The sequence below is a fragment of the Anomalospiza imberbis genome, chromosome 3 (genome assembly GCF_031753505.1).
Source record: "Anomalospiza imberbis isolate Cuckoo-Finch-1a 21T00152 chromosome 3, ASM3175350v1, whole genome shotgun sequence".
NCBI lineage: Eukaryota > Metazoa > Chordata > Aves > Passeriformes > Viduidae > Anomalospiza > Anomalospiza imberbis.
In genome coordinates this window covers 49,147,309-49,173,790 of record NC_089683.1, presented here as the reverse complement: position 1 = coordinate 49,173,790, position 26,482 = coordinate 49,147,309, and the positions used below count along the sequence as shown (strand labels likewise).

General features: G+C 40.0%; 1 protein-coding gene across 1 annotated transcript in view; it reads right to left on the bottom strand.

The window, feature by feature from the left end:
* Positions 1–14,085: 14,085 nt before the first annotated feature.
* Positions 14,086–26,482, bottom strand: part of RFX6 (regulatory factor X6) — a 34,812-nt gene continuing 22,415 nt past the window's right edge. Inside the window, exons 11-18 of the mRNA XM_068186640.1 lie at positions 25,601–25,745; positions 24,251–24,360; positions 22,008–22,125; positions 20,806–20,928; positions 19,365–19,574; positions 18,334–18,843; positions 17,138–17,356; positions 14,086–16,371 (exon numbers count right to left, since the gene is read on the bottom strand). Coding sequence (XP_068042741.1) covers positions 16,205–16,371; positions 17,138–17,356; positions 18,334–18,843; positions 19,365–19,574; positions 20,806–20,928; positions 22,008–22,125; positions 24,251–24,360; positions 25,601–25,745 — 1,602 coding nt within the window. The 3' untranslated portion in view covers positions 14,086–16,204. The remainder of the gene's footprint in view (positions 16,372–17,137; positions 17,357–18,333; positions 18,844–19,364; positions 19,575–20,805; positions 20,929–22,007; positions 22,126–24,250; positions 24,361–25,600; positions 25,746–26,482) is intronic.

Here is a 26,482-nt window from a genome sequence, read left to right as displayed (position 1 = left end):
GTATGAACCTTGAAAATAGCTTGTGATTCAATATCAAATGCTTTTGTGCAATTGTCCTGCCAAATGAAACTTGTTTGAGCTTCACTGATGTTCCAATACCAACAGTTGATACAATCCGGCTAAATCTTAAATTTCCATTTGTTACGTTCCTTGAATGTTTCCAATGCTAAATAAAGTGTCAAAATTTAAATGGATCCATGACTACGTTGGAGTGCAGAAAGAGGGGTTACATGCACTGATTTGTATATTCAGTGAATACCAGAAGGTCTTGAATCTGGCAAGGGTGAAAGAGATGGTGCCAAACTAACTCCAAACAGCTTTTTCAATAGCATCTCCCCTTGTAAGGCCTCAGGTAGAGCAGCTCTAGAAAATGCTGACACCGTCAACATGATGGCACTTCCAGCAAAAACTTTCAGCACCACTTAATGAATCACAAATTTTTTTCCTGGCAACACCTGCAGGTCAGTGGGAATTCCTCAATCACAGATTGAGCAAGCCTGAGTCTGGGGCCAGAGAGAAGCAGAATACACGGTTTAATATTAACACCTTTGCCTACACCTCCTGAATGAAAGCTCATCTAGGAATAAGTCAGAAATAGTTCACTTGCAGTAATTTTTGTTTTGCTCAGGTTTGTTTGACTTTTCAGGTACTTCATGTTTTCTACAGGTTTGGTTCTGGGTTTGCATCAAGCAGCAGATTCTTTGTGGGTCTGACATAAAGCCCTGCTTATTCCTCTAACAAATTTTTAAATCTTTTTTTACCAATTTAAGGCTTATGCTGGAAAACAGGACAGAGGCATTTCACAGTTTTATCTTTCTGTTGGTGCTGGTGACACCTGGGCACTTCCATACAAACTCTTAAAAGGGCTGAAACAATGAAGTCTCCAGTGTTATCTTTGCCACTTTATCTCGAGGGAGTTTTTTTTTTTTTCTTTTTGTGAAAGTTTGCAACATTTTGGAGTGAGATGCTTAGGGATTCTGATGCATGGTATCAATTTCAGTTTAGATCTTTAACTGGGTTCTTAGCAGTTCAAATACTTACTGGGCATATGCGTGGGTTTCCCTTTTAAATTCTTCTTCCAGTGAAGGCTGCTTTGCTTCCCTAAGAGTCCTGAGGTTTTGCTAACAGGGAGAGCTGGTGGGGGAGTTTTCGAGCTTTCCAGAACTGTGCTGCCATCTCCCGATCAAACATGAGGGTTCCCCTAATCAAAGCCTACTGGGACAAAGGCTAGCAACATTTCCCCCTTTCCTCCAGAAAGGACAATAGAATCAGAGAATAATTTAGGTTGGAAAAAACTTCTAAGATCATTGAGCACAGCACCACTGGGTTTACCACTAAACTACTAAACTTGTTCTATTGCTTGTTACTTGGGAGAAGAGACCAACACCTACCACGCTACAACCTCATTTCAGATAGCTGTAGAGAGACATAAGGTCAGCCCAAGCCTTCTTTTCTCCGGGGTAAATAACCCCGGCTCCCTCGGCCGCTCTGAGTAGGACTTGGGATCTGTAAGGAACCCCATCCCTTTCCTCACATCTGCTCTGTTTGCCATGAGTGCTTGTGCAGAGAGGACACCCACGGGCAGTGGCACTGAGGCTGGGTTCAGACGAAGACCAGAGGTGCCAGGAGCTGCTCCTGAGAAGGATCTCCCCAGTCTGCCTAGCAGGCAGAGGAGAGGCTGGGCAAAGGCCTATTCTTTGAGTCGATGAAGATGAGTAACATTTTCTGAATGTTAGTTTTTGCAAAATTCAACTTTGACTTTTAGGAAAGCTTTTTTTTTTTTTTTTTTTTTTTCTTTTTTTTTTTTTTTAATGTCCAATCACACATTTTCTGATGCACTCACCATTTGCCCACATGCCTGATACAACTTCAAGACCTACAGGTCTTCTTCCCCTCTCCTCACCTCCGTGCTGAGACTTGGCGTCGTTCTCTTTTCCCTGAGGCTGCATGAGGCTCCACCAGCCTCCTTCCTTCCTGCCACTCGCGCCCTTCTTCCTGTGCGGTGACTGCCCTGCTGCGTCCCTTTTAACCATGAGACCAAGGACACTTTTGGGACTTCCCCTGCCGCACAAACTCTGGGTGGTCCCCTCGGGAAGACGGCAAACGCCGGCACCCGGGGGCAATTGACGCTCCCCGGCAAGCGGGGCGCGGCTCTCACCATGGGTTTAGAAACAGTGCTGCCGGCCGTGAGCCGCACTCCGAACCTCCTCGAGAGCGACGGCCTTGCGCGCTCCGCGCTCCTCCCGCTCCGCGCCCCTCCCGCACCGTGCCTGCCCCGTGCCCGCACCTCTCACTCCGCACCGCGCCCTGCACCGCGCCCCACACTGTGCTCTGCACCGCGCCCGCCCACGCTCCGCACCAGCTCCCGCCCCGCAGGCACCGCGCCTGCCCCGCACTCGCTCCGCGCTCGGCTCCGCACCGCGCCCTGCGAGGGCCGGCAGTGCCGCGCTGCGCCCGCCAGGGGGCACCCCAGGGCCGAGGCGGGGTCAGCGCTCCTTTCCCTTCCCTTGCTTTATTTAATTCATTTTTCTTTACTTTATCGCAGTTTTATTTTATTACCTTGGGGCTTTTTCTTTTTTCTTTTTTTTTTCTTTTTTTTTTTTTTTGAGTGGGTTTTTGGGTTTCTTTAATAATTTACTTTTTTGTTTTACCCGAAGGTGATAAACCCTACATGTGGTGGGTCCAAGAGTGCCCTTAGCAGTCATGCTCTAAGATCATGCTTGCTGGCTTGAAAGAAACAAGTAAAGCATTAAGTGCTCTGCCGAGTATTTATAGTAGCAAAGGGTTCCCCTCTCAGATATTAAGAAAGTCTTTTGCATCCAAATTCAGAGTGGGATTTATTCTTTAGCCCCTGCTCTACTCATTTATTCAGGTTTATTTATAAATAAAAGTATATGGCTCAATAAGTCAACCGTTATTGAGAATGCTTATTAGCAATAAAGCATCAATTTACTCCTACGTTCTTTCTGACACAGGAGTAAAGATTTAATGGCAGCACACCACCTCTCTTACAGTATGATTTCTGTCACTAAAGTAATGGCAAGTGGAATAAGAGACAGGTGGTGGTATCTATAAACTCTGCTAATGGCCCCATCAACATATGTTTAATGTATTTTAAACTATACTTCACATCCTACTGTTGCCAGTACATTTCCTCCAGCACCTCTTCTCAACAAAGAAATTTGGAGAGGAAAGGAAACATTAATAAATCCAAAGTGTTTAATTTGAAAGCAGATATAAAGCTTAGCACTCTCACAAGGAGGCTTATTTAACAAGAGATCAGCTCATTAAAGACCTCAATAATTTTGTTGCTAGCATTAGTGAAAGGCTTTGACAAAGCAAAGGCTTTTTAGATATAGTTATGGCCTTTCTGCTGTGTTTGGTGTTTGATCATGCCATGCAACAGCATCACCTTCTAATGGATTACAAAAGTCGGCCAGTCATGAGACAACCCTGGGTAAATGTTTGTTGGGAGGAAGAAAGATCAGTCTCAACAACAGGATTCATCCTGCTTGGTTTTTTAAAATGCATCTTCCTCTATGTACTGCACGGATAGATTTCAGACTTCAGGCACTGCCATGTCACCTCCAGACTCTCTGTGGGTGAGCTTTGGGTGGTGACAACTTGTCTTTCTCCTCCTCCTCCTCCTCCTCCTCCCTCATCTGGTGCTGCCAGAACAGCAGGGCCGTAATCCCCAGCAGCGTCGCCAAGCGCTTTGAGAGCACCGATAACAGCGATGACAGCACTGATAGCCCCTGTGCCAGCGCTTTGTATCCAAAGTCTTGCTAAAGAATTTGGAGTGAAATCAGCTGTCTTCAGAGTGCAGAGATCCCACAAAGAATGGAAATCTGCGGGAGTGTGTGAAGTCAGACTCCAGTCATTAGGGCTGAATTCTGCCTAATTTATTCACGAAATTCCTACTGAAACCAACATTTAATGTGGTATATCCTGAATGTGCATTGTGTGAAACAGCTACCATTGGACAGCCTGGTTTAGTAGGACTGTTATAATCCATCACCAGACACACTTTCTCCCAGAGAGCTGTGTTTCTTGAAACACATCATAACTGAGATGTTGGCATGCTTTTCCTGAGGCTGTGCTTGTCTAACAATGATGACAGCCAAAATTCCCAGCCGAATACTGCAGTACTCCCAGCATGCCTCTGATTAACAGTACCTAAGCTGAAATCACTCAAAATGACCTATTTTCTTGTGCCCTCCTCAGGATACAAGGCCCTTTCCAAAGAGTGGATATTTGGTGTGATACTGGGACAAAGAAACAGTGTCAGTTGTCTCCCTGCCATAGCAGGAGAGATAAGGAGCTCTGAGGTACCAAACTCCAGCTGGGCTTTTGGTATCCCAACTCCTATGTGTTTTTTATCTATGGGGTCTACATAATGTACACCTGTAGGAATCAGATGCTCAGAAAAGACAGCCTCCATCCTTAGCTCCTGTTTGGGCTCAGGAGGAGACAAGAGGAGATGCTTTCACTTCACAGCTTTTCCCTCAAGGAATCTGTTCAGGAAAGGGTGCTCAAGGTGTATTTTATCTCCTGACAGAGAAGAGTTCTGCTTCCAGAACTGGGCACTGAGCCTCAGTCCCTGATGTGGTTCTGGGTGAGAGCAGTCACTAAAGAGCTACTGGCTTAAAAAAAGGATTATCCTGAGAGCAGTCATTGCAACTGTGTCCCACATGCACTATGGGAAGAGGCTGAGGTTGGATACAAACTCGTGGGTTCTACCCCAGGCTAAGATTTTTTTTTAAATCTTTAAAATAAGGCTGTGACCATGCCCTATTTATTTGTATTGATTTCCTCATTACAAGTACCTGCTTAGGGTAAAAAAGGAGGCAAACCTGAGAATTAAAGAAATTATTAGACATTCTCAAGTCCTCTACAATATACCTCAAAGTGCTATTTGCTATTATAGCCAATAACAAAACTATTTGTTATCATATTCTAGGAAAAGAAAAAGGCATTTTCTATTCACGTACAAAAATAATTCAAGCTGGTTTTGTGTTGTCACTGCTATGCCGTTCATGCTGTGATTTCCACCAGAACATTCATTTATGGTGCTTTTTTCTACTATTAAAGAGGATTGTTTCCACTCTAATGACATGGAGCACTTCAACATGCACTTAGTCTTAATTGAAAGTCAATGAATCTACTCATATATGTAAAGTTAACTTCCTAAAAGCTGCACTGGAATATACAGCAACCTGAAGGATCAGGTCCTAGGAATGTTTCCTCTTTCCTCCTTATCATTACAGAGGATCTTCCCTTAGATACAGCAGTGTGTCCTTTCCCCTCATTTTAGCCAGTGCAGCTCTCTGACCCAAATCCTGTTACTTACGAAGAACCCCAGAGAAACAAATCAGCCACTAGAAACTCGTATTTGACTTTGCAGTTATGATCCCAAACACCCAAAGTTAGACTTCATCTCTCAAACTCTGAAATAAAAATTATAAAGGGAAATCACAGTTATGAGATCTTCTCCATGTTGTAGTGTCACTTTTGGAGCCCATTTTCACTCTTGCTTTACTTTTTGATTTTGCCTGGGGGTCAGTGATAAGAAAAAGTGTTGAAGATGAGCTCCCACTTGTCTGTTTTGGCTTTTACTTTCACAGGTCCGTATCTCTTGTCTCCAGGTTGCCCAGTCCCTGATATACCCACCCAAACAGGGGAGTGAGCAGCTCCTCAAAGTGCTTCATGTGCATCAGGGGTGGTGGACACCTCATGCTGTGTCATGATGGAGGCAGATGGGACTGGATTTTAGCATATTGCTAACAAAGTGGAGCCAGGCTTCCTCTGACTCTCTTGGCTCCATGCTTGACTGGGTGTTTATAAGGGACACAGGCCAACAGAGGGAGGGTTTGTCACTGTTAAAGAATATGCAGCATATGCACACACTGGGCTAAGACCAGCACCAAGGCTCTCAGCTGCAAAAACACAGCTTAGTGAGATTTCCTTATAACTTGATCTATAGAGCTGCTGCTTTCCCTGCATGCAAAAGATCAAGTCTGGGCTATTTGAGATCATTCTCAGCTTTTTCTTTGCCTGTGCCTTCCCATGTCTTGTTATTTTTTTCCTATAAAATCCAGCATATAAAATACTTATTTCACTGAATTTTATTTTCATTTTATGTATAAATACCTCTACATGCTCATCTTTTTTACCTCTGTATTCATTCCTAACAAGGTGCTAATAATTCTCTTAGGTACCCTTGAAATACTGGACTTTACATACAACACTGCTGAGCCTCTGTGTGCAGTATAGTATTGCAGTTTATTTCCTTGGAGCTGTTTGTGGCTCTCTCAGAGCTGCCCATTGATACTGAGGCAGAGATGGTTAACAAATACAGGCTGGGAAAATCAGTTGATCTTCCGTTTGCTGAAGGCCTGATGGAGAGCTGCACTGCAGTAGCTAATGCAAAGTTCTGGTTAAATATTGTCCTACCGTTTGCACTATACCGTCTGTTGTTTTTACACTGGGGGCTTAGCAGAGGTTGGAGGCAGTATTGACTTTGTAATTAAACTATTTTAACTTCAGGATTTTGTAATCACCGCACTTAAACCATCTGTTATGGTACATGGCAATTTCCCCACCCCCCTCTCCGCTCCTCCTGTCTGGGTACAAAACGCCATCATGCTTTTAATTGCAAAGCCCCCTTCAGGATGGGGATAGAAGGGGAAAATGAGGATAATTTCCCTTTTCTTAGACAACTTGCAAAAGTGCACAGAATTTGCTCTCCTTGAGAGAGGAGGTGCATGTAGGACTTCACTCCTGGCTCCTCCTGTCCCAGGAGCAAAGCAGAGGGCTTCGGAGTGGGCACCTCCCTTTTCTGACTGACTTCTCAGCCCTTGCCAGGAACTTCCACTGGGAGAAGTAAGAAAAGGGGATGGAGCCCCAGGTCAAACAGGGCAGAGCCTGGCAAGAGAAGTGGCTCCTGTGGAGAGCTACTGAGCTCTTTGTGTTTAGGGAAAGAAAAAATAAGAAAAGGTTAAGGCAGAAGAAGGAGAAGCAGATTTAGAGAAGCCGTTTGTGTCTGTTGGGCTACCTGTGTATGTCCCCTGCGGACCAGGAAATCCAACACCTTGTAGCTGAAGTTCTCAATGTTGCTCAAAGAGTAGCACAGTATAATTTTGCACAAATCCCTCAGGATTTGCCTACTCCTGCAAGCAGCATTAATTAGTATGGAGTAAGCCATAGCAAATTGTTCCAGGGGTAAAATGATCTGGCATTCCCATCAAAATGAGCATCAGCACTTGGCAATCCTGAATTCTGGACCTTCACCAGTGCAACTAATTTAAGTAATTGCAAAGAAGATGATCTTAGTTGAAATAGTTATGACTGTAATAATGACAGATATTAAAACCTAGGCTATTTTTCTCTGCCTTGGTGAAAAAAATTCCTTTTTCCCAGCTTTTGTTTTATTTCCATGAGTTGTTCTGGTCTGCAGTTTTAGCAGATCCAAATGCATGCTGAATGTATGCTGAGATGAAGTAGGGCTTTTGCTGGATTCCTGCTTCCTGCTTTGCTGCTCCAAATTTAAATCACTAGGTCAGGCAATTCTGTGCACTCCTTGGTTAAATATGTCTTTTAGTTTTGTTTAATCTTGCCCCAGTTTTGTGTATTCACCTGCATTCTGTTCCTGGCAGTCAGCTTGGCAGAGGTCTTTTGACCAACATGTGAGAGAGACAAACGCACTCTCACATCTTGTCGCATAAACCTGAGTTATTGAAAAAAGAAGAGAGAGAGAGAATTGGCAGGGGATCTTCCCAGCTGTATTCACCAAAATTCACTTTTTTTTTTTTCTCTTGTTCTAATTTGCCAAAGAATAATTTTTTTCAGGAGAGATCAAAGTGCTAAATCAGACATCAAATGTTCAATATACCTAAATCTCTGATACAAATGTTCTCCTACATATCATGTCAATCACACAGGTTGCATAGACCTATGCTTTGATCTCAGCCTAATCTTGTTTGGCACTACAGCTTTTGAAGCTCTTCTTGAGGGACAAAACAGATAAAACAGAGCTTGAGAGAGGCAGATTTTTGATGTTTAAGTATTGTCAGCACTCCAGGTCTACTGAAGCTGATAGAGAGCTGGCCACCCTTTGGTGTGTCTCAAACTACCTGTCCCACTGACTCGCTTCATGAACCTCTCACAGGGAAATTACTAATTCACCAAAATACCTGAAAGCAGAGAGAAAACTGGACAATGCACTGTGATTGTAGGTAGCTGAGAAATTCCATTTACTTCAACCCCATCTGACAGCAGTAGCCATTGTTATCAATTACACTGGGTTTCACTAATTTCAATCCCACTGTAACTATTTCTTTTCATAAATCAGGGCCCTTGTGCCATGCTGTAGTTGGGGAAAAATGTAGCATTTGACCCAGTGATGCTGTAGGCCAGTGACATGAAGTGAGAGCAGTGCCCACCCCCACCCATCCCCACTCTGAGTTATGTTTTTATCTCCGTGGCTCTCCAGCATGCACTTTCCTGGTAAAGCCATTTCATTAATGCCAGCCAGCAGGAACTGCTGAGTGTGCAACACTTCAGAAGAACTGTTTGCTTACTTGAGAAACTGAATGCAGATGTGGAAGCCTTGCCTTACCTTTAGAATTGTCAAGAAGATGAAAGAACAGAGGATAGCATTTTCAAATGTGAGACCAGCAGTCTCAGAGGGGCCTTACATGTTTTCATGTGTTTTTCTGCTTAGCATGCAAGGGTGAAGATCAGTCTCTTTAAAGATAGATAAGTTTTGCTATAGAAGCAAGATATCAATAAATTAGATGTCTGGATATTTTTAGGAGATATTTTTTATTACTTACAGGATTAAGGACTCATATGTATCAAAACTCTCTTCACCCATCAGTGTTAACAAAGCTGAACTCCAATTGCCACTCAAAAATGCCCAAGCACTTGTTAGTTTATCTCTCTGCTCACCTCTCAGCTTATCCACAAGGACCTAGAGCACATAGCCAGATGTTGATTAAACACATCTTTTCCACAGCACACTCTCTGAATCATCTGGTTTCATCCTAGAGGTTGTGTGATGTCCAGTTCTATCCAGTCTGCCATGTGACCAGCATTTCTTGGAGGTCAGAATTAGCTCTTACATTTGCATTGTTGCAGGGCTGCAGCCAGCCTGGGGCTGGAGCTCACCAAGTAGTCCAAGCAGGTGGAAAAATATCTCACCCTTAGGCATTGCAGACTGCAGTGAGACTTTCCAGGGTCATGGAAAGCCAGCCATGAAGGGGCTTAAAGCTTGTCATGTACTAACTGCATGACAATTACATGACCTGCTGCCAACCAGACATCTCAGTCTTAGCTGAGGCATCTAAGATTCCCACAGGATACATGGAGAGGCTCATGGAAATCATGTGAGCCACAATTCTAAGAATGTCTAAGAGCAGCAAGGGCTAAGGAAAGGGATTTGCTGAGCAAAAGCATTCCTTAGGGACGGTCACCTGCCAAACAGTATATTGCCTGGAGATAGATGAGAAAAGGACAAAGTTTTAGGCCAAAATAGTACAGTTTTGCTTGCATCTGAGCTGTCCTCAGGGGCATATCCCTTATCAGTGATACATCATTTCTTGACTGCTGGCAGAAATGAAGCCAGAAGTAGCGTGAATCTCATTCCCAGCTCTTTGGATGGAGCAGGAGACCTGAGAGGCTCCTCTTGAAAGAATGTGAAGGGATGGAGATCACATTGATGATCTAGAGTAGATGTGGACCCTGCAATGAACAAAATATTGGCTTTTTCACTATTTTTCTTCAAAGGGAACAGATTGGCTAAAGGCTGAAGCATGAGTGTGACTGTACAGGATTGACTGTACAGTCAGGAGAAAAGATCACTCTGCAACAGAGAAGAAAACCAAGCTGACTATATAGACATGTTTTTAGTTTCTTCTGATAGCACCATTCCACTACATGCAAACTTTGGAGCAGGATCAGAGATCTGACTTTCTTCCAAATGAGCAAAAACCATGATCAGCTGGAATAGCTCAATATCAAACTTAATCTATGACTTAGTAATTATTTATTTAAGTGAAGTGTTATCTCCCCAGTACTATGGACTGAGTCAATTTCGGTTGCAGCCTCAATATTTCACTCTTTTAAAAATTAATATCCCAAGAATTTTCCACATAGCTTTTACTTAGAATGAAACTCACTTTTCAATTCTAAAAGAAACTTAGTACTAGGAAACTTCTTATATTATCTTCAAAAATTCCTTAGACATTGCCCACACTATCAATCATACAATGACATGTATTTTGGTAGTTTCAGAAGTGGAAGTGAAAGAGAACTATTACTTCCAGGGCACTGAAATGTTTCATCAGTTCTTTCTCAGGAGCCACAAGTTGGGTCACTGCTATCTGAAGAATGCCTGGAAATTTGCCATGTGATCTCTAAAATGCAAGTGCTCACCAAGAACTGAAATTTGGGAACTGTCAGAAAATCACAGCTATTGTGGATTGGGTGTGGAGGAGCACAGACGCAGTAGGTCAGTCATTGGATGGCATACCTACATAGGAAAAAAATATTTAGAGACAAGGGAATGATGCTGTTAGAGGATTACATACATCTGGCCTAGTGTTTGAAGGTTGATCATAATTTGAAGATGAAGCTTGGTATAAACCATAATAGAAAGAGAGGAAGGCCTATTACCATATTATGCACAGTTGGTATTTTTACTGTAATGGAGATTTTCAAAAACATGTCATTTTAGTTAAACTAAGAGTGATCTCTACGTATTTTGATGCAAAACAGGTGACTGATCAATGAAGTCTGTACAAAACTGAATTGCATGTGAAAATTAAACTTGACAGAAATCAAAAAGGCATATAGTACTCTAAATTTCACTGTATGCCTCTTTTTACTGCAGCAACCAGGGCACAAGGGCAGTAGGAACATGTGGTCCTTTATTTGATCAGAGATAATAATCAACTAAGCCAAAAGGAAGGGAAGTATACTTTCCTAGCTCAGTTGCTAATATAATCTTTTACATGTTCCCAGTTGTGTAACCACTGCTCTGTGCAGCATTGTAACATTCAGCCATTGTTAAATGGGAAAAAACTGTGCAAATAGAAAAGAATTCAAACGTAGAGAAAGAGTATTTGATGTCACTTTCATTTTGCAGTGGGCAGGATATTTCAGATCCCAGCCCTGCTTTCCTCCTGTTTTGCCTGCTTGTGCCTTCATTGGCATAAGGCCTCAGGTCCTTGTAAAAAGGGATTCTGCTGAGACTTGTAGTTGCTGCAAACGTCTGGTGACCACAGAAGCACCATAGTTTGCAGTAAGATCTCCTGCTTTGCTGACCTTTCACCATCCCAGTAGTGTTGGTTACTTGAGGTCTAACCATTACTAATGTTGCAGCATCTCTCTTGAGGCTACAGGTCCTACAGTCCTTCCATTAAAGGTATCATTCTCATCTTAGGCTGCTGATGGAAAGATGCATCTCCTTTCCATCAAAGAAGTTTCAGCTAATGACTACTTAAACATGCATTGATCTTGCATTACACAATTACTGACCTAGTCCTAGATTTTACTTCAACTCTTATCTAGAACTAATGACCCTTATTAATGTCAATAATAGCCATAAACCCTTGAAGGTCTTAAATCCATAATTAGTTCAGATTAATTGCTTCATGTTGACCTGAACCTTGACCATAACCTCAGATTTCACAATGCCAGCCTCAGAAGTATGATTGATAATGTGATCTCCATCACCTAAAACTCCAGATTAGTCTCCTTTCTTCTAGATCTGGCTTTATCCTAAATGGCTAATCTTCTCATATTTCCAAATGTTAATTTCAAATCAGTTCTAAGTCCAGTCTTAAGGCTAGGCCTTGAAGGAATTATATATAACTAGATCATCTGGTCTGACAGTAAGCTTTGTGTAAGCTCAACAGCCCCTGTTAAACATGCAGAAACACCTCACTTTTACCTGTTCTAAGTCAATCATAATTAAAGTTCTGAGTACAATAGTAATCTATATTGTTCTCTCTACATTCTGCTTTTTTCTAGAACTAAGTATAGTTTGTGGGTCCCTCTAAGCAGGAGCATTAAGTCAAGCTTGATGGCCACTTCTAAATCCAACAATATTTTGTGGTCTCAGCTTCATGCTGACCCAACTCTGAAGTCAACCCTTATACCAAAGAAAAATCAGATTTAAGCTCCATCCTGAGTACATCACTAGCAAGAAAGCATCAAATGTGCAAGAATTAACTGTATTAAGTTAAACACACCATGCAAACCTTTATGGCAAAAGACACAAGCCAAGCTCAAGCATTATGCATCATCCAACATCGTAGCCTGAATCCAAGCCCATAAATCCAGTCATAGCTATTTCCAAATCCTACAGAGTGCATCATAAAAACTAAACCTACAACCTATTTCAGGCAGGCAATTTAGCATAGCTTTTCCAGCCCTTATTTGCAACAGTCCTAAGGCCCATATCAACCAGCCCATCCTTGCCCAGACTACATCCCATGGCTAATATAGAATTTAATCCATACTTTAAAGTTAGGTTAGTGTTTCCAGTTAAACCATAGCCCAAAACTATTCATACAAAAGCCTGTTACTTATAATCTGGAGCATATCAAACTTAAAACTAATTCTAATATATCCTCAGTTTTTAAACAGGTTCAGCCTCCTGAACTATGCTGATCTAATCACTAGCAGGCAGCCTCAACCCTTTTAAGTTTCGCTTGATGGCACAGTAATGTTCGTGGTGTGGGATGCTCAGCCTGTAGCAGTACACCTCTGTCCACAGGTATGGCATTAATAACCTGAATTGATTCTTTAGTATCAAATATCTGCTTTTCTAAGACTGATAACATCTCTACAGGTTTTCTCCAAATGCTCTAAGAGTGGGGATTTTTTTGTACCACTGTTTGCTTGCTTTGTTTGCTCCATAAGCCTAATGTCCACTCAGTCCTGACCCCATACTGAGGGGAAAAATACATACTGTTCTGCATCATACAAAACATCTGTTCCTACTCTTGTGTATTTGTGACTTTCTAATATTCTGCACCAGGTACAAGGTTCTGCTAAATGGCTCTGCACCAAAGACTCCCTTCCTCTCAGTGATCAACAATCACTTATACGCTGATCTGACCAGTGATTTGGTGTGCGGTATGACAGAACAATACACAGGTTTACCTTTTGCAAGGTATTTCACTGTGCTTTCACTGCACATTTAAAGGTAAAAGCCAACTTTCTTGCTAATTTTGAGTTTGGAGCAATACTCCCATGGTCCTAACTACCTTCAGGGTCAAAGAACTGCACCCCTCTTCCAGCACAAATTCTGCACAGCGAGGCATGGGCTCATGGCACACAGGACAATTGGTTCTTCTCCATTATTGCTTCATCTTAGTTGATATAATTTGTATAGAATCACTTCTACTTTAGAAGTGGAAGCAAATTTGACTTGCTCACCCACCTCTTTTGCCTTTCCTAACATTAGTTCAGAGTAATTGATACTGACAAAATAGATAAAAAGGATTTAATTTTTCATGTTTCTTTCTCAAAAAAAGGGCTTTGCTTTTTCCTTTAGGCAAGATTCATTTGACATTGATTGTACTCAATAAGTACAATTTTTAACAGAGATTTCCAGGCATGCATATATTAAAACCAATGTATTAATGCATCCACAGAAATGCAACTGAACTTACTAATACAAAACCACCAAATAGCGACTCCATTAATTCTTCATATAATTTACTGCAATGCTGTTACAACACAAAAGACAAAAATCTTCCCATGGGCTATTCACAAAAGCTATGAGGTACTTCATTTTATACAGACAAAATGCACTGAATTCATCAAACCATTTATTTGATTGAACTAATGAGTCATAAAATGGAAATTTCTCATTTGGTTTTGCTAGTTACAATTATGATGGGTTTGTTTTGTTCTGCAGCAGTATTGAGAGAATTCTCTCACTTGGCTATTTGAATATTAGAATATTTTTATTTCTCTTTGCTCTTGACAATGAACTGCAATATCCAACAGTGTGATACTTCATGCTACTTTGTGTTCTGCAGCTTTCTGGAGAATCTGCACATTTAATGACATATGATCATATCTTATCTCAGATGATGTGCAGACACAGTAATTTATGGCTGGGGGGGGGAAACTCTAAAAAACCCAACAAACCCCAGTGCAAAATGGTTCACATAACAGCAAGAAAATTACTGGAAATGGTGCATATAAATCCCATATCCCATTTGAGAAATTATGTACACAGAGTTCTTTCTATGTAGAGCCTAAGAGACTAAGACCCTCTCTGCTAGTGATTGCCTACTTTCTCTAAATTCTATATATTCCCCTCATGTACATTCAACAGCCTGGAAGTTTTGACCTTAAATTAATTATTTGTGCCGTGTCATTTGTTAGCTGAGGGAGCCAAGGATCTCAGGATAGTGACATATCCCTTGCTCTAGTGGCATATCCCTTACCTTCATACTACCCTTCCCATCTTAACTCCTTGGAACAGGAGGCATCTCCTCTCCTGTCACTGACTGTAGAGGTGACCTGCATACATAGTGAGGGAACCATGTCCTTTTATAGGACAAATTTTAGGACAAAATATATCCTGAACAGTCATGAAGAAAGAAGTCTTTTGCAGTGCTTAATTCATTTGCTACAAAGCTTTGCCCAATAAATGTTGAACAATCTGTGTTACCATTACATCTCATTGAGAATTTGTATAGAAACCAAAGCTTTCTTGCACCATTATGGTACTTTTGGTCACAGCCTAAGTCTGCATCCAGAATTAGGAAGCAATTGAGCTGAAGTCTTCCACTTCTCAATTACTCAACTATCATGTCTTTTTTCTACAGAAAGTGTTTCATATCCAGAATTATTCAAAACCTAGTCCAGTCAATGTTTTTGATTGCTTTTCTGCAGTCCGACTTCTGATAATAGAGATACTGAAGGAAGTTATACAGAATTAGAAAGAAAAGCTTCATCCTGGTATCATCCATTTTCCTCCACCAAAAAATGCACTTTACTTCAATTCCACAATATTCAGCATATATTTAATGGACTGAATGGGACTGGATTTAAACCCAAACCTGAATCTGGTGTTGGGACAATCTGATTATAAAATAACACCTGCTTTTTCATGAATGCATAGCAAGAAGTTTGTTTTGTAAGTGTGTTCTCTTCTCTGTCCTCTGTAACACCACTAGTGAATATTCCTGGCTTCTCCAGGAACATAAAAAAATGTGTGTTTGTGCACAGATTATCATGCCATTTGTAAAATACTTTTAAAAATTAAAATAGCTATTGAAGGGTTACAAAATTTTCTAATAATCTTTATTATTTTCAGTCTCAGTTTACAGTTGCCCTAAACCAGTGAAAGCTGATGAACATATTTTTATGAATTTCCATCAGAAAAAGCTTTGGGCTGATACCACAGGTAATTTTGAAATCCCACAACATTTAGTGTCATAGTTTCATTTCCTTCAGTTATCCAGCTACAGTAGCAAGCTACTGCAATTAGTTAGCTTATGATATTTGCATGTTTTGTTTGTTTTATTTTAAGAGGAAGAGAAATAAAATCTCCATAATATGTTTTATTTATTTCCTGAGGACTTTCACTCATACAAGTAGGCACTAAACATTTGAAATTGTCTTCCCAGAGCACAACAGTAAAAAAACTTTAGAGTTTGGCTTAGTTTCATTTAAAACAGTAAAAACTGACCTTGTAAACATTTCCATAGGAGGTAGGATACATACATTTGACAATCTGTCAAATATGAGAAAGTAAACAGTTACTCTGTGGTCCTAATAAATAATGAGCAACACAGGCATTAAATAAACATTTTATATATATAAAAAAAGATATAAGTGAAAGACTAAAATAGCATTTTTAATAAATTAGGAATAGATGTAATATTTTCTTTACAACTAATTCTTGCATGCAAGAATCACTTGCTCTTTCTGCTTACCCTGAATTTCTGCCTGAAAAGTTGTAATGGTGAGAACAATCCTGAGAGATTCACAAGCAGGACCCAATCTAAATATAGGTATTTTTTGTGTGTCAAGGGTTGATAACATTGTTAAAATGGCTTCTTTAACACCTATATGTACTACTTTTATCTTCCACCAGCTTGGAAGGGGATTATAATCATAGCCTTAATGTCTGGGGTCAGAAAGTAAACTTAGGGCACAGACATGTCTCTCTCAGTTAGGTTCCTCCAGCAGCTGCTCCCATGAAGACAGTGTTGATTGGTGGTAAAGATGGCACCATATCTCTGCTTGGTGGGGCATGGACCTCCAGATTTTCCTGGGAAGGAAACTGACCAGATGTTCCATACATACACTGAGAAGAAGATGCGGTTTGCAAGTTTGAAGCTGTGGGGAAAAAAGGTTACCATCACTGCAAGTTTTCAATTTATCAAATTTAACAGAAATCACAATCCAGTTTTAACAGAAATCACAATCCAGTTTAATTTGATGAAAACTCCTATCTACCAGGCACATCATCTGAAGGACAGAAATGTCTGATCTTCTGTGCAAGATTAACAGGTAAGCAGTAGGAAGATGTAATCTTGTGTAGAAATAAAGTGCCCTAGTTTGTATCTTTCATGCAACCCTTTTTGGAATGAGAGACCAAACTCAGCTGCTATTTGTTTAAGGCATATACCAAAATAAACCCTTTGGGATTGGGTATTTCTGCCTAAAATTCACTGTCAGTGGGAGCTTTGCCTATTACACAGTTGTTGAAGCATAGAATGGGGGACCAGAGCACAGGAAGTATATACTGAGACACCACTGACCCAGGATTCATTTGATCTGTTTGACAGTGAGGATCTCCAAGAGACCCTAGAAAAGCCCAGTCTATTATTAGTTTACTTAATTATTAGAAAGTACTTCCTAACACATGTTTTTATGCAACTCAGACCAATCATTCCGCTGCCCCTGGACAATGGATTATAGACCTCCTTATAGAAGCAAATTTATTAAACTCAGTTTTAAGGAAATCACATCCAGAGTACCGAGCTGTTTCATCTCTATGTTGCATTTCATATATTGTGTATGTGAGCTACAATTTAATACTCAGCATTTGATAGGATACTAAAAAGTTCATAGCTGCTCCTCAGTTGTTGGCTGTACTTACGCATAGGGGTCCGGCAGACAACAGAAGGTGAGGACTCTGAGTAGTAGGCGGCCGTTTGTTTTCTTCTGCTGTCATCCAAGATATTCAGCGGATCATGTACATCACTGTAGGATGGCAGTGGTCGAACGCTGCTGACACTGCTGATTACAGAAACGTGTTGGTCCACCATTGTTCCAAGTCTGTGAGATTCTGAATAATTTATGCTGTTTCCATAATATCCTAATTGAAGATTGAAAGAAAAAAGATGAATGAAACTACTGGGTAGTGTATGAGCCTGTGATAACCTTGGAAGAACAGTACTTGTTACTGGATGAAGCCCTTCACAATAAGATTATTTATATACACACAGAGCCCAGGAAAATAAGCAGCATATGTAAAGACTGACCCAAAAGAGAGGTGGTAATAAGGAAACCAAAATATGGTAAGGGTTCAGTCATGCCTTCAGTACAGAAAATTGCTCTTTCCTTCTAAGTTCAGAATCAAACACAGCCTGCAATCACTGGCCTTACGAGACACCATGGGGAGTCCTATGCACAGTTCAGTGCTTCCTTCTGAAGCTTACAACCAAGGAAAGTATACATGGAAAGAAAATCTGCAGGGTAATAGGTATTCACTGCATAGACAAATCTGTATAAAAGTAACATTTACACTGTGTCTTTCCTCCAGAAGAGGGGAGTGTTTTGCTGACTATACCTCTGAAGCAGTGATTTTACATTTGAAGTATGAGAAATGAGAGGGACAAAGTCCCAAACTGTTGCTAGTGCACATTTTTATACTTCTTTCCACCCTGCAACTCAAATGGACCACTATGCTGATCCCTGAGGTAAGCTATCTTGTGTCTTCTCTGTTTCATAGCAAATGTTTTGGGGGCTTTTCAAGAGATTGTTAAACCACAAGATCATCCTGGTTTTGCTTCCTTTGTGCAAGATATGGTGATGATACCAAAGGAAGATTAACATAAGGCAGCAGATGCATTTGAGGTCAACTGAAGATTCACCAGAGGAAAATAAACCCTTAAGTAGCTTATTAAGCTGTTTTACAATCTCTGTGTGTTATCAGAGAAGTGGAAAACAGGAATTTATAAATAAAAGCTGAAATACATCTTCTATAGAAAAAAAAAAAAAAAGGCAGAGAAAAAGCATTTTACTCCAGCAATGAAAGAGAAACAAAAGGAAAAAGAAAATATGCATTTATACCGTTGGAAGCATTAGCAGGATAAGCTGCTCCTGGACATGTAGATACTGAGTTGTTCAAGAAATTGAAACTCCCACTATTCAGAAACTGCATATTGTGTGTGTCCTGAGACATGTTGGAGGGACCATAGCTGGAAGGGGATCTGGCATTGTAGGGAGACACGGCACAACTGTTGCTGAAGTAGTCTCTGGAGAACTGCTGTTCACTCAAGGCATTGAATCGGCTGGACTCTGCTCTGTGGTCGTAAACTCCTGAGGTGGAATGGGCCTGTGTCCTGAACATAGCCTGGTAATTGGAATTATTTCCATAGTAATTCTGATTAGTCTGTGACAAAGTCTGATAAAGGGGTTCTGAGTAGGAAGAGCACTGTGAATGTGTCGGTAACATGGGACCTACACTGGGAGGTCTCACAGCCATTGGTCCCTGGTTGATAACACTTCCTCGGCTGACCATGGCTGGTGAAATGGGTGGAGTCATGAGGTGACCAGTGCTTTGAGACAGCTCCATTTGATCTGGAATAAATAAACATTAACCATGATTAGTGTCCATACCTCAGTACTGCTGTTAAGACACAAACCCTCTAATGAAGTGCAGATTACCATTTGAAACCTTTACAAAAGTTATGTACTGGCCCCCACCTATATAAGTCACAGCTTTTATTTCATAGCTTCAGGATATAAAACTTCTCCCTTTCATTCTCCACCTTCAAGGTGCCACATTCAGTGGGAATTTTCAACAGTTAAAATCCTTATGTGCTCCAGGTTTACTGTTCATTCTCTCCTCACAAGAACCTCACCAAGCCAAGAGTTCTAAGATAATTTTACCATTTTTCCAAGAGGAACTATTACTGGCAGGGTAATTACAATTGCTGACTTCTGTAAATCACCACAGAATGTGAGCTCATGAAATGTTGTTTACTAGAGGTCTTCATAACAATGCATGTGGTCATGGCTCCTCCTACAGCAATGTTACCACGAACTGAAAGACTAACAGGCAAATTAGGGAAGGAGAAGCTGGAAGAGTTGATACACACCTGTCAGCTGCATACTCTCCCCATCTCCTGTGGTGAAGGGGTTCAGACCAGAAGGTGCACTGCTGGGCTGGCCAGCTGACAAGGACACGTAGGTTTGCTCTCCTAGGCACTCGTTTTTGACTGAAGTGTCACTGGGCAGAGGAGCGGCTTTGTTGCGATTTGCTAGGAAGCAAGAGCTTGGTGATGCAGTGAAGGTGGCTTTGCTTGCATCTGGAAGGGTAAATGAAAAACCCTTGTTGGCTGTTATGTATCCTCACTGCACATTAGTTCTGTTTGCATCATTTTCCCTGACCACAGATCTACATCACACAGTTTCAGCTCCTTACTGAAGCCATCATATTGGAAGTATGAATTTGATTTATTCCCTTGAAGTAAATGTCAACAATGAAGTCAAGTAAAGTGCATTAAGAGTGAATCAGGACCGACATTTCATCCTAAAGAATTAACAATGGCAACTTTAGAATGCCTGAACTCTCTTTTCATATTGATATCTAGAGAAAAGCATCTGTTATACTCAAGAGTTCTTCAGCTTTTTGCAGACTATTGATAAAGTCAGTTTTGCTGTTCTTCAGAGGAAACCATGATTTTACCTTATGGTTTCAAGTACTTCACCTAAACACACAAGGATAAGGCAACTGTCACACAGGCCAAGTTTTTCTTTTAGAGGCTGAATTGAAAGAAGTGCAGCACTTACTGTCAGACAAATTCTATGCATGTTTCCTGTAGCAAAGTGCAGATTTAGAGTAACGACAACCAAAAAGCTAAGGTTTGACTGCCAGTGCTAATGCTAATAAAAAATAATTCTGCAAGCTTCTGAAGTTTCACTGGATTTTTAATGATTAACTTGGACCAGAACTTGATTAAAATCAATCTTCATTCTTTTTATAGCAAAGGACCTGGAACATATAATTTCAAACTGTCTAACTTTAAAGAAGCCTGGTAGATGGAAAATGTTAAGGATACTGTTTTCAAATAATTTTATTTCTTTTCCATACAGTAATGCTTCAACCACATGGTAAATAGGGCTCCAAAGTTGACATTGAAGAGATATTTGCACTCTGGTAACATTTAATAGATTCCTGGTTCAAGTTGTAATTACATATTTAAGCTTTGGGGAAAAACTGGGTAAGGAATTCCTGCACTTTCTGCTATTTATACCTCTTTTCACACTTCAGTTCATGGCCCTTCAGATGTACCTACAAGTCTTTGCCACATCCAAGAAAATTTCAGTGATCCTTAGTATTGACATTCCAACAAAATGTTATGAAGTGAACTGTGGTAGGAAGGTGGGAATGAATTGCTGAGTGAATGGTCACAAACCTTCCAAGTGAATTTGACCATGTTGCACATAACCACACCTTCAGGAGAACACAGTAAACTTGCTTCTGCTTAAACAAATACAACAATTTCTAAATATGCAAAAAAAGCAAGCTCTAGTTACCTAAATTCTTCATGTATTTGTCCAGTAGATTCTGGAGTTCTTGTTCTTTGTCATTATTGAACTGTGTCTCCATGGCAAGCAGGATGTACTCATCTAGTAACATGCGGATCAAATGAAAAGAACCTTTTGGAGGAGAAAGAGAGAGAGTAGCTGAGTTATCTTTGTGACCATCTCTCACCGCTCCACAAGAAGCCAGTGAAACAAACAAATAATTGTGGACTTTAAATGACCTGGCAAGACCAACAAGGAATAGTGCCTAACTTCTAGCTCTAATCTCTCTTTGCACTGGCCCACCTAGCTCAATTGTTTACTGTCCTGGAGGCTATTTGACCACTAATTACATCAAAGAAAAATACTGATGAAAGTGAGACATGCTTTATACTTGAAGAGAGCACACAGTGGAACTAGATAAGGCTGAAGTCTGCTAGAATGCCTCTGCTCTATTTCTGTTTGCCTTGTGCTAAATAACCAGACAATAACTGGTAAAGTCTTTGACCTTATTTCAAGGATATATCACATTAAAAAATGTATGTGTCCCTACAACCATTTCAAATACCCTCTGAATTTTAGATAACAATGTACCTATGGCTAAAAATATGACATTACATACTAGAGTTTGTTTCACTTGCTCTGCCATCTTCTCTCGTATGTTTCTTTCTGAGTGTACCCAAAAATGTAAACATTCCTAAAGATGCATGTGTGACCTTTAATTTTTAAAAGCCACAAACACTATTAAATCAATCATCTGCTGATTTCAGAATTAAGTGTGTGATAACTGCCAAATTCCTTTGCTTTTATTAAAACATACCATATATATGGTATATACAACGGTATTTATTTGCCAAACTGATCCACAGGCAAAACCAATAATTTAAATCTTTTGTCTCTTATACTGAGATATGCAGTCATTGCCATATTAAAACAAACAAAGCTTCTAGCACTTAAATGTCAAAGCAGTATCAAAACAGCAATTCAAAAGAAAAATACCATTTAGAAACAACCCTATGACACAGGTCACCAGAAAAATATTGCTAGTATTTACTGCAAAATGTTAGTTTGAAAAATATACCACACGGTATTTGTGGCTTTGATCAAAGAATTTTTAGATTAGGATGGGTTCCTCAGCACAGGAAATAGTGGAAAGCTGGTAAGTGCTTAACATATATGTACAAAATATGAGTGTTTGTATAAAGCTCAGGTACCAAAACTTGATGCGTTGTTTAGAGTTAGGTTATGCATCACTCGAGCACCGAAGAAGCTCCATTTCAGAAGGAAGTCCTGAGCCCTCTTCTTTAAGGACCTGCCATTTTGCTTGCTTGCCTGAAAGAGAATAGTAAAATACCGTTAGGTATGCTCACTTGCTTTCTGCCAACAGGAGAGAAGAACTGAATATCCTTGAAAGTTCAAGGAGTGCTTAACTCAGGCTGATGTGGCAGTGACTCAAGCTGCCTGATTCAAACGATCTCCTTGCTCTGTGACCTAACTTGGTAAAAGAGCAGTCTTCACTCCTTCGAGTGCAGTCATTTAATGTTGTCTGTCAATGTCAGATGAAGCAAAGTGCTTACTGCTTGGGCCCTGATAGTACATAAATCACTGCATATTCTAGTATTAAAGGTGCCTAGTTGTTCTGTAACTATACAGGGAAGGCAGGCAGGCAGGAAAGAAGGCAGGAAGGAGGGCAGGAAGGCAGGAAGGAAGGCAGGAAGGAGGGCAGGAAGGAAGGAAGGCAGGAAGGAAGGAAGGCAGGAAAGAGAGGAAGGAAGGAAGGTCCCACCCTCTGGCACTGTTATTCCATAAAATCAATGAATAGAAATTAGTCTTTATACTTTAATTTAATCTGTGTAATCCTGGTCATAGTTTCTCTTACAGAATGGTATGTTTCCATCCTGATGATCAAAGTGATGCTTTTAATACTGCTCATTTCATACAGTCACTTTGCTCTCACAGTGATTTGTTCATGTGGCAACATATGCCCTGTTGCTTTCTCCCACAGCAGGCAGAAAGAAGCTGTTGTGTGAGTTTGACAGTAGCCACACTTTAGCATGAACAGAAGGCAAACAGCAGTGGAAGGATTACATGTTCTGTAAATGATTAGCTTCTGCTCAAGTTGACCTAGCTTCATATCAAAACTTGTTGGTACTTCTTCCCTAAGTACAGGAAAACAATGCTAGGAACCATACCCATTAGCTTTAATAATATGCTATCACACAGTAGATGCTAAATGGAAAATTGCTTCACCTTTTCTGCCTGACTTGCTTATCAGGAATTGTCTTCTGAGATTGTGGAATGAAATTTAATCCATAATGATTCCAGTCTAAAATAAATTGAGATTACTCAGCTTCAATGTTTTTTTTTTGGTTTTTTTTTTTTTGTTTTTTTTTTTTTGGCCTAGGGAGATTTCTGTGTATATGAGGACTTGCTTTGGTTCTGCTGCCCTGAGTAATCTAAAGCTCCTCACTGTGCTGCTCATGTGTCAGCAATTGTTAGGAAACTCAGAGCACTTTAAAAAGAAAGAAATTATCACTGCCTCCATTGAAATTTGGGAAAACAGGCAAAGAAAGGAAAAAGGGCATGTCTGTGGTTTTCCTGTAAGTGGCAGTCTCTCTTCTGCCAGCCAGTTGATGCTAACTGTATTGTCTCAACCTTTTGCATCCATTCATATCAAGATCCTACCTAAGATACCGCATTTTCAGATAAAAAAAGTCTGATGAGAAGACCAGTGTTCAGCTATTAGCCAATAATACATAACACCTCATTCTACTAGTTTACAGTTATTTGAGTCACAGATTGGTTAAATATCTTTTACTTAGCTATAAGAAAAAATCCTTTCTTTTGTTCTGAGCTGTAGTTTATTAATCCCTACATAACTGCATGCATATAAAATACTTTTGATGAAAATGCATCTTGGTAATTGGAGATGGGAAGGGTAATCCCATCAAAACCATCAATTACTGAGTTAAGCACCTTAGAAAGCTATAAAACTGTATCTTCCATCCTGAAATGTAGAAATTCTTCAGGAGGCTAGCTACTTCTGAATCCACCTGCTGCAGTAACTTACACTACACACAGTACCACCTAAATGTCATGGAAGAGAGAATTGCTTCTCTAAGAAACAACTTTTGCTCACCTTACTCAGAGCAATCCCCCCGCGATTCTGCAGGCACACATAAGGTCAGAGGGTTTCTGTCATGTACAGTTTGTGAAAGTCCTGACTTTAGTGTTTTAGCTACCATACTTCTTAGTTTGTCACACACAGAAGACTGCTCAGCATGATTAATCTGGACTAATATCACTGGAATTTTTGACACCAAATTACAAACTTCCCTGTCACAGTAAAGGAGATAGGAACAGAGATGAAAATTCCTTGTGGAAAATCAGTGGGACTGCATAAGGAGTTAGGGGGGTAGGATTTGGTCTGGAATCAGGCAGAACATTTGAAAGGTACCTTGATAACCCTTTGCTCAACCACAGTATCCAACCATTCAATAAATGATTCCACAGTGGCATTCTTCTTTAGGAGGTCCTTCAGTTCTTGGAACACTGTAATAGAGTCATCTACCATGTAAAAAGGAGAACATATCATTGCACTCTATTCTGAACATGAGAAAAAGCCACTCACCAGCCATATGACAATATTGTAGCATGGAAAGGAAAATCATAGAATTAGAGCAGTGAAGAAATAAGTAATTCCCCAGCAAAGCAAGCACACACACATCCATCACACACATGTATTTTAATTACTTAAGCATTACAACGATACAGGTTGTAAGACAATGAAGTTTTATAAGAAAATAAAAGAAGATTATTTTATTCTCCATTCCTTTGCAGATTCAATCTTGAAAACCTTTCTAATACTACGTTTGCTAATAAAGCTTTCTCTGTAATATGGCAGATTCACAATGTCTTATGTTTCTTTCCTATTTTATAAGTTTCACACAATATGATATAATGTTGATTTCCTCAATTTCCATATTCAAAATAGTGCCTGAAGGACCATTTATTTCTCTTCTTCTTTTCTTTTTTAACCAGTGTGAAAGAAGACAAAGAATAAAATAAAAAATAACTGCCAAAAAAATATGGGAAAGGGGCAACTCAAATGAACATGTGAATAGGAATGTGAATCATTAAAGAGAACAAACTTTCATAATCAAAGAAATTATATTTACAGGACAACACACTGCTATTCCTTTCAGCTCTTGAAACTCTGATCAACATGACTCCTATGATAAAGTTATCTTTTTAATAGAGAAAATGACTATATCTATTTTTCAACAACATATATGAAAATTAACTATCTTAAAATTTATACTTCGAGTCTATTTTGTGTATGAAAATAGCTGCTACACTAAATAGAAAATTACATATATTTTTAAAGCCCAACTCTCAGAAGAAAATATGATTAATTAAAAAAAAAGTAAACTAGTTCAAATATCCACTACAATTAGGCCATAATGAAATGGAATTTCAGACAAACCTTTCAAGAACTAATCTGTGCAATATCCCCATATAGGATAGGGCCAAGTTTTAAAAGAGGTTTGCAACTGACATGTAAATGTATTTTTCAGCAACCATTTAAAGTCATCTAGATGAGATAACTTTCCAGCACAAGCTTCTGATCTTGTAGGACATACTAGGACAACCAATTGGTTTTCTTAACCTACTGAAGTTTATGGTGAACTAGATTAGAGAAAGCAGAGTCTATGTGTGCCCTGTCTCAGTCAGTCCAAGTAGACTGCTGTGGCATGGAATGAAAGAATGTACTTTTAATGGTAAAAATACATCACCATGGACTTACATTCACTGTAAACTTCCCCATCAGAGTCTGTGCTCCCTGAAACTGCAAGAAGGGCCTGAGAACCAATGCTATTCAAATCGACTTTTTCAATATCCGACACCATGGAATTCACCACATGCTGATCAAAAAGAGCTGGCCGAGCAATCTGCAAGAGAAAGCAAGGTAAAATGCTGAGACCCTCTTGTGGTTTTGCCCCAGCTAGTAGCTAAGCACCACACAGCCACTCACTACTCTGCCAAGGGATGGAGGAGAGAATTAAAAAAATAAAAGTAAGAAAATTTGCTGGTTAGGTTGAAAACAGTTTGATATTTTTTAAAGGAAATAATAAAAATAACAATAATAATTTAAAAGTTTAAAAGAAACACCAAAATACAACAATTAAAACAACTGATCACCACTAACTGAGCAATGCCCAGCCAGGTCCCCGAGCAGTGGTCCCCTGCCAAACATTCCCCCAGTTTTATTGTTGATCTGTGGTAAGGAATACCCCTATGATCAGCTGGGGCCAGCTGTCCCAGCTATGTCCCCTGCCAACTTTTTGTGCACCTCCAACTTACAGCACTGTGGTGTGAGAAGCAGAAAAGACCTTTTCTGTGTATAAACAGTGCTCAGCAGTAACTAAAATAGCTGTCAATTATCAATAGTTTCCAGTACAAATCCAAAATATAGACCCATACTATGATGAACAAAATTAACTCTATCCCAGCCCAAACCAGTACAGGCCCACACCTGGGGATCACCCAAAAAACTGCTCAGAGAAGAATCTTATTATGTTTAATTTTATTGTCATGGCTGGGTTTATCACAGATCAGATGAGATAATGTTTCCCTTTCATTAGACTACTGATGCTCTTCTAATGTGCCTTCCTATCAGATTATCTTC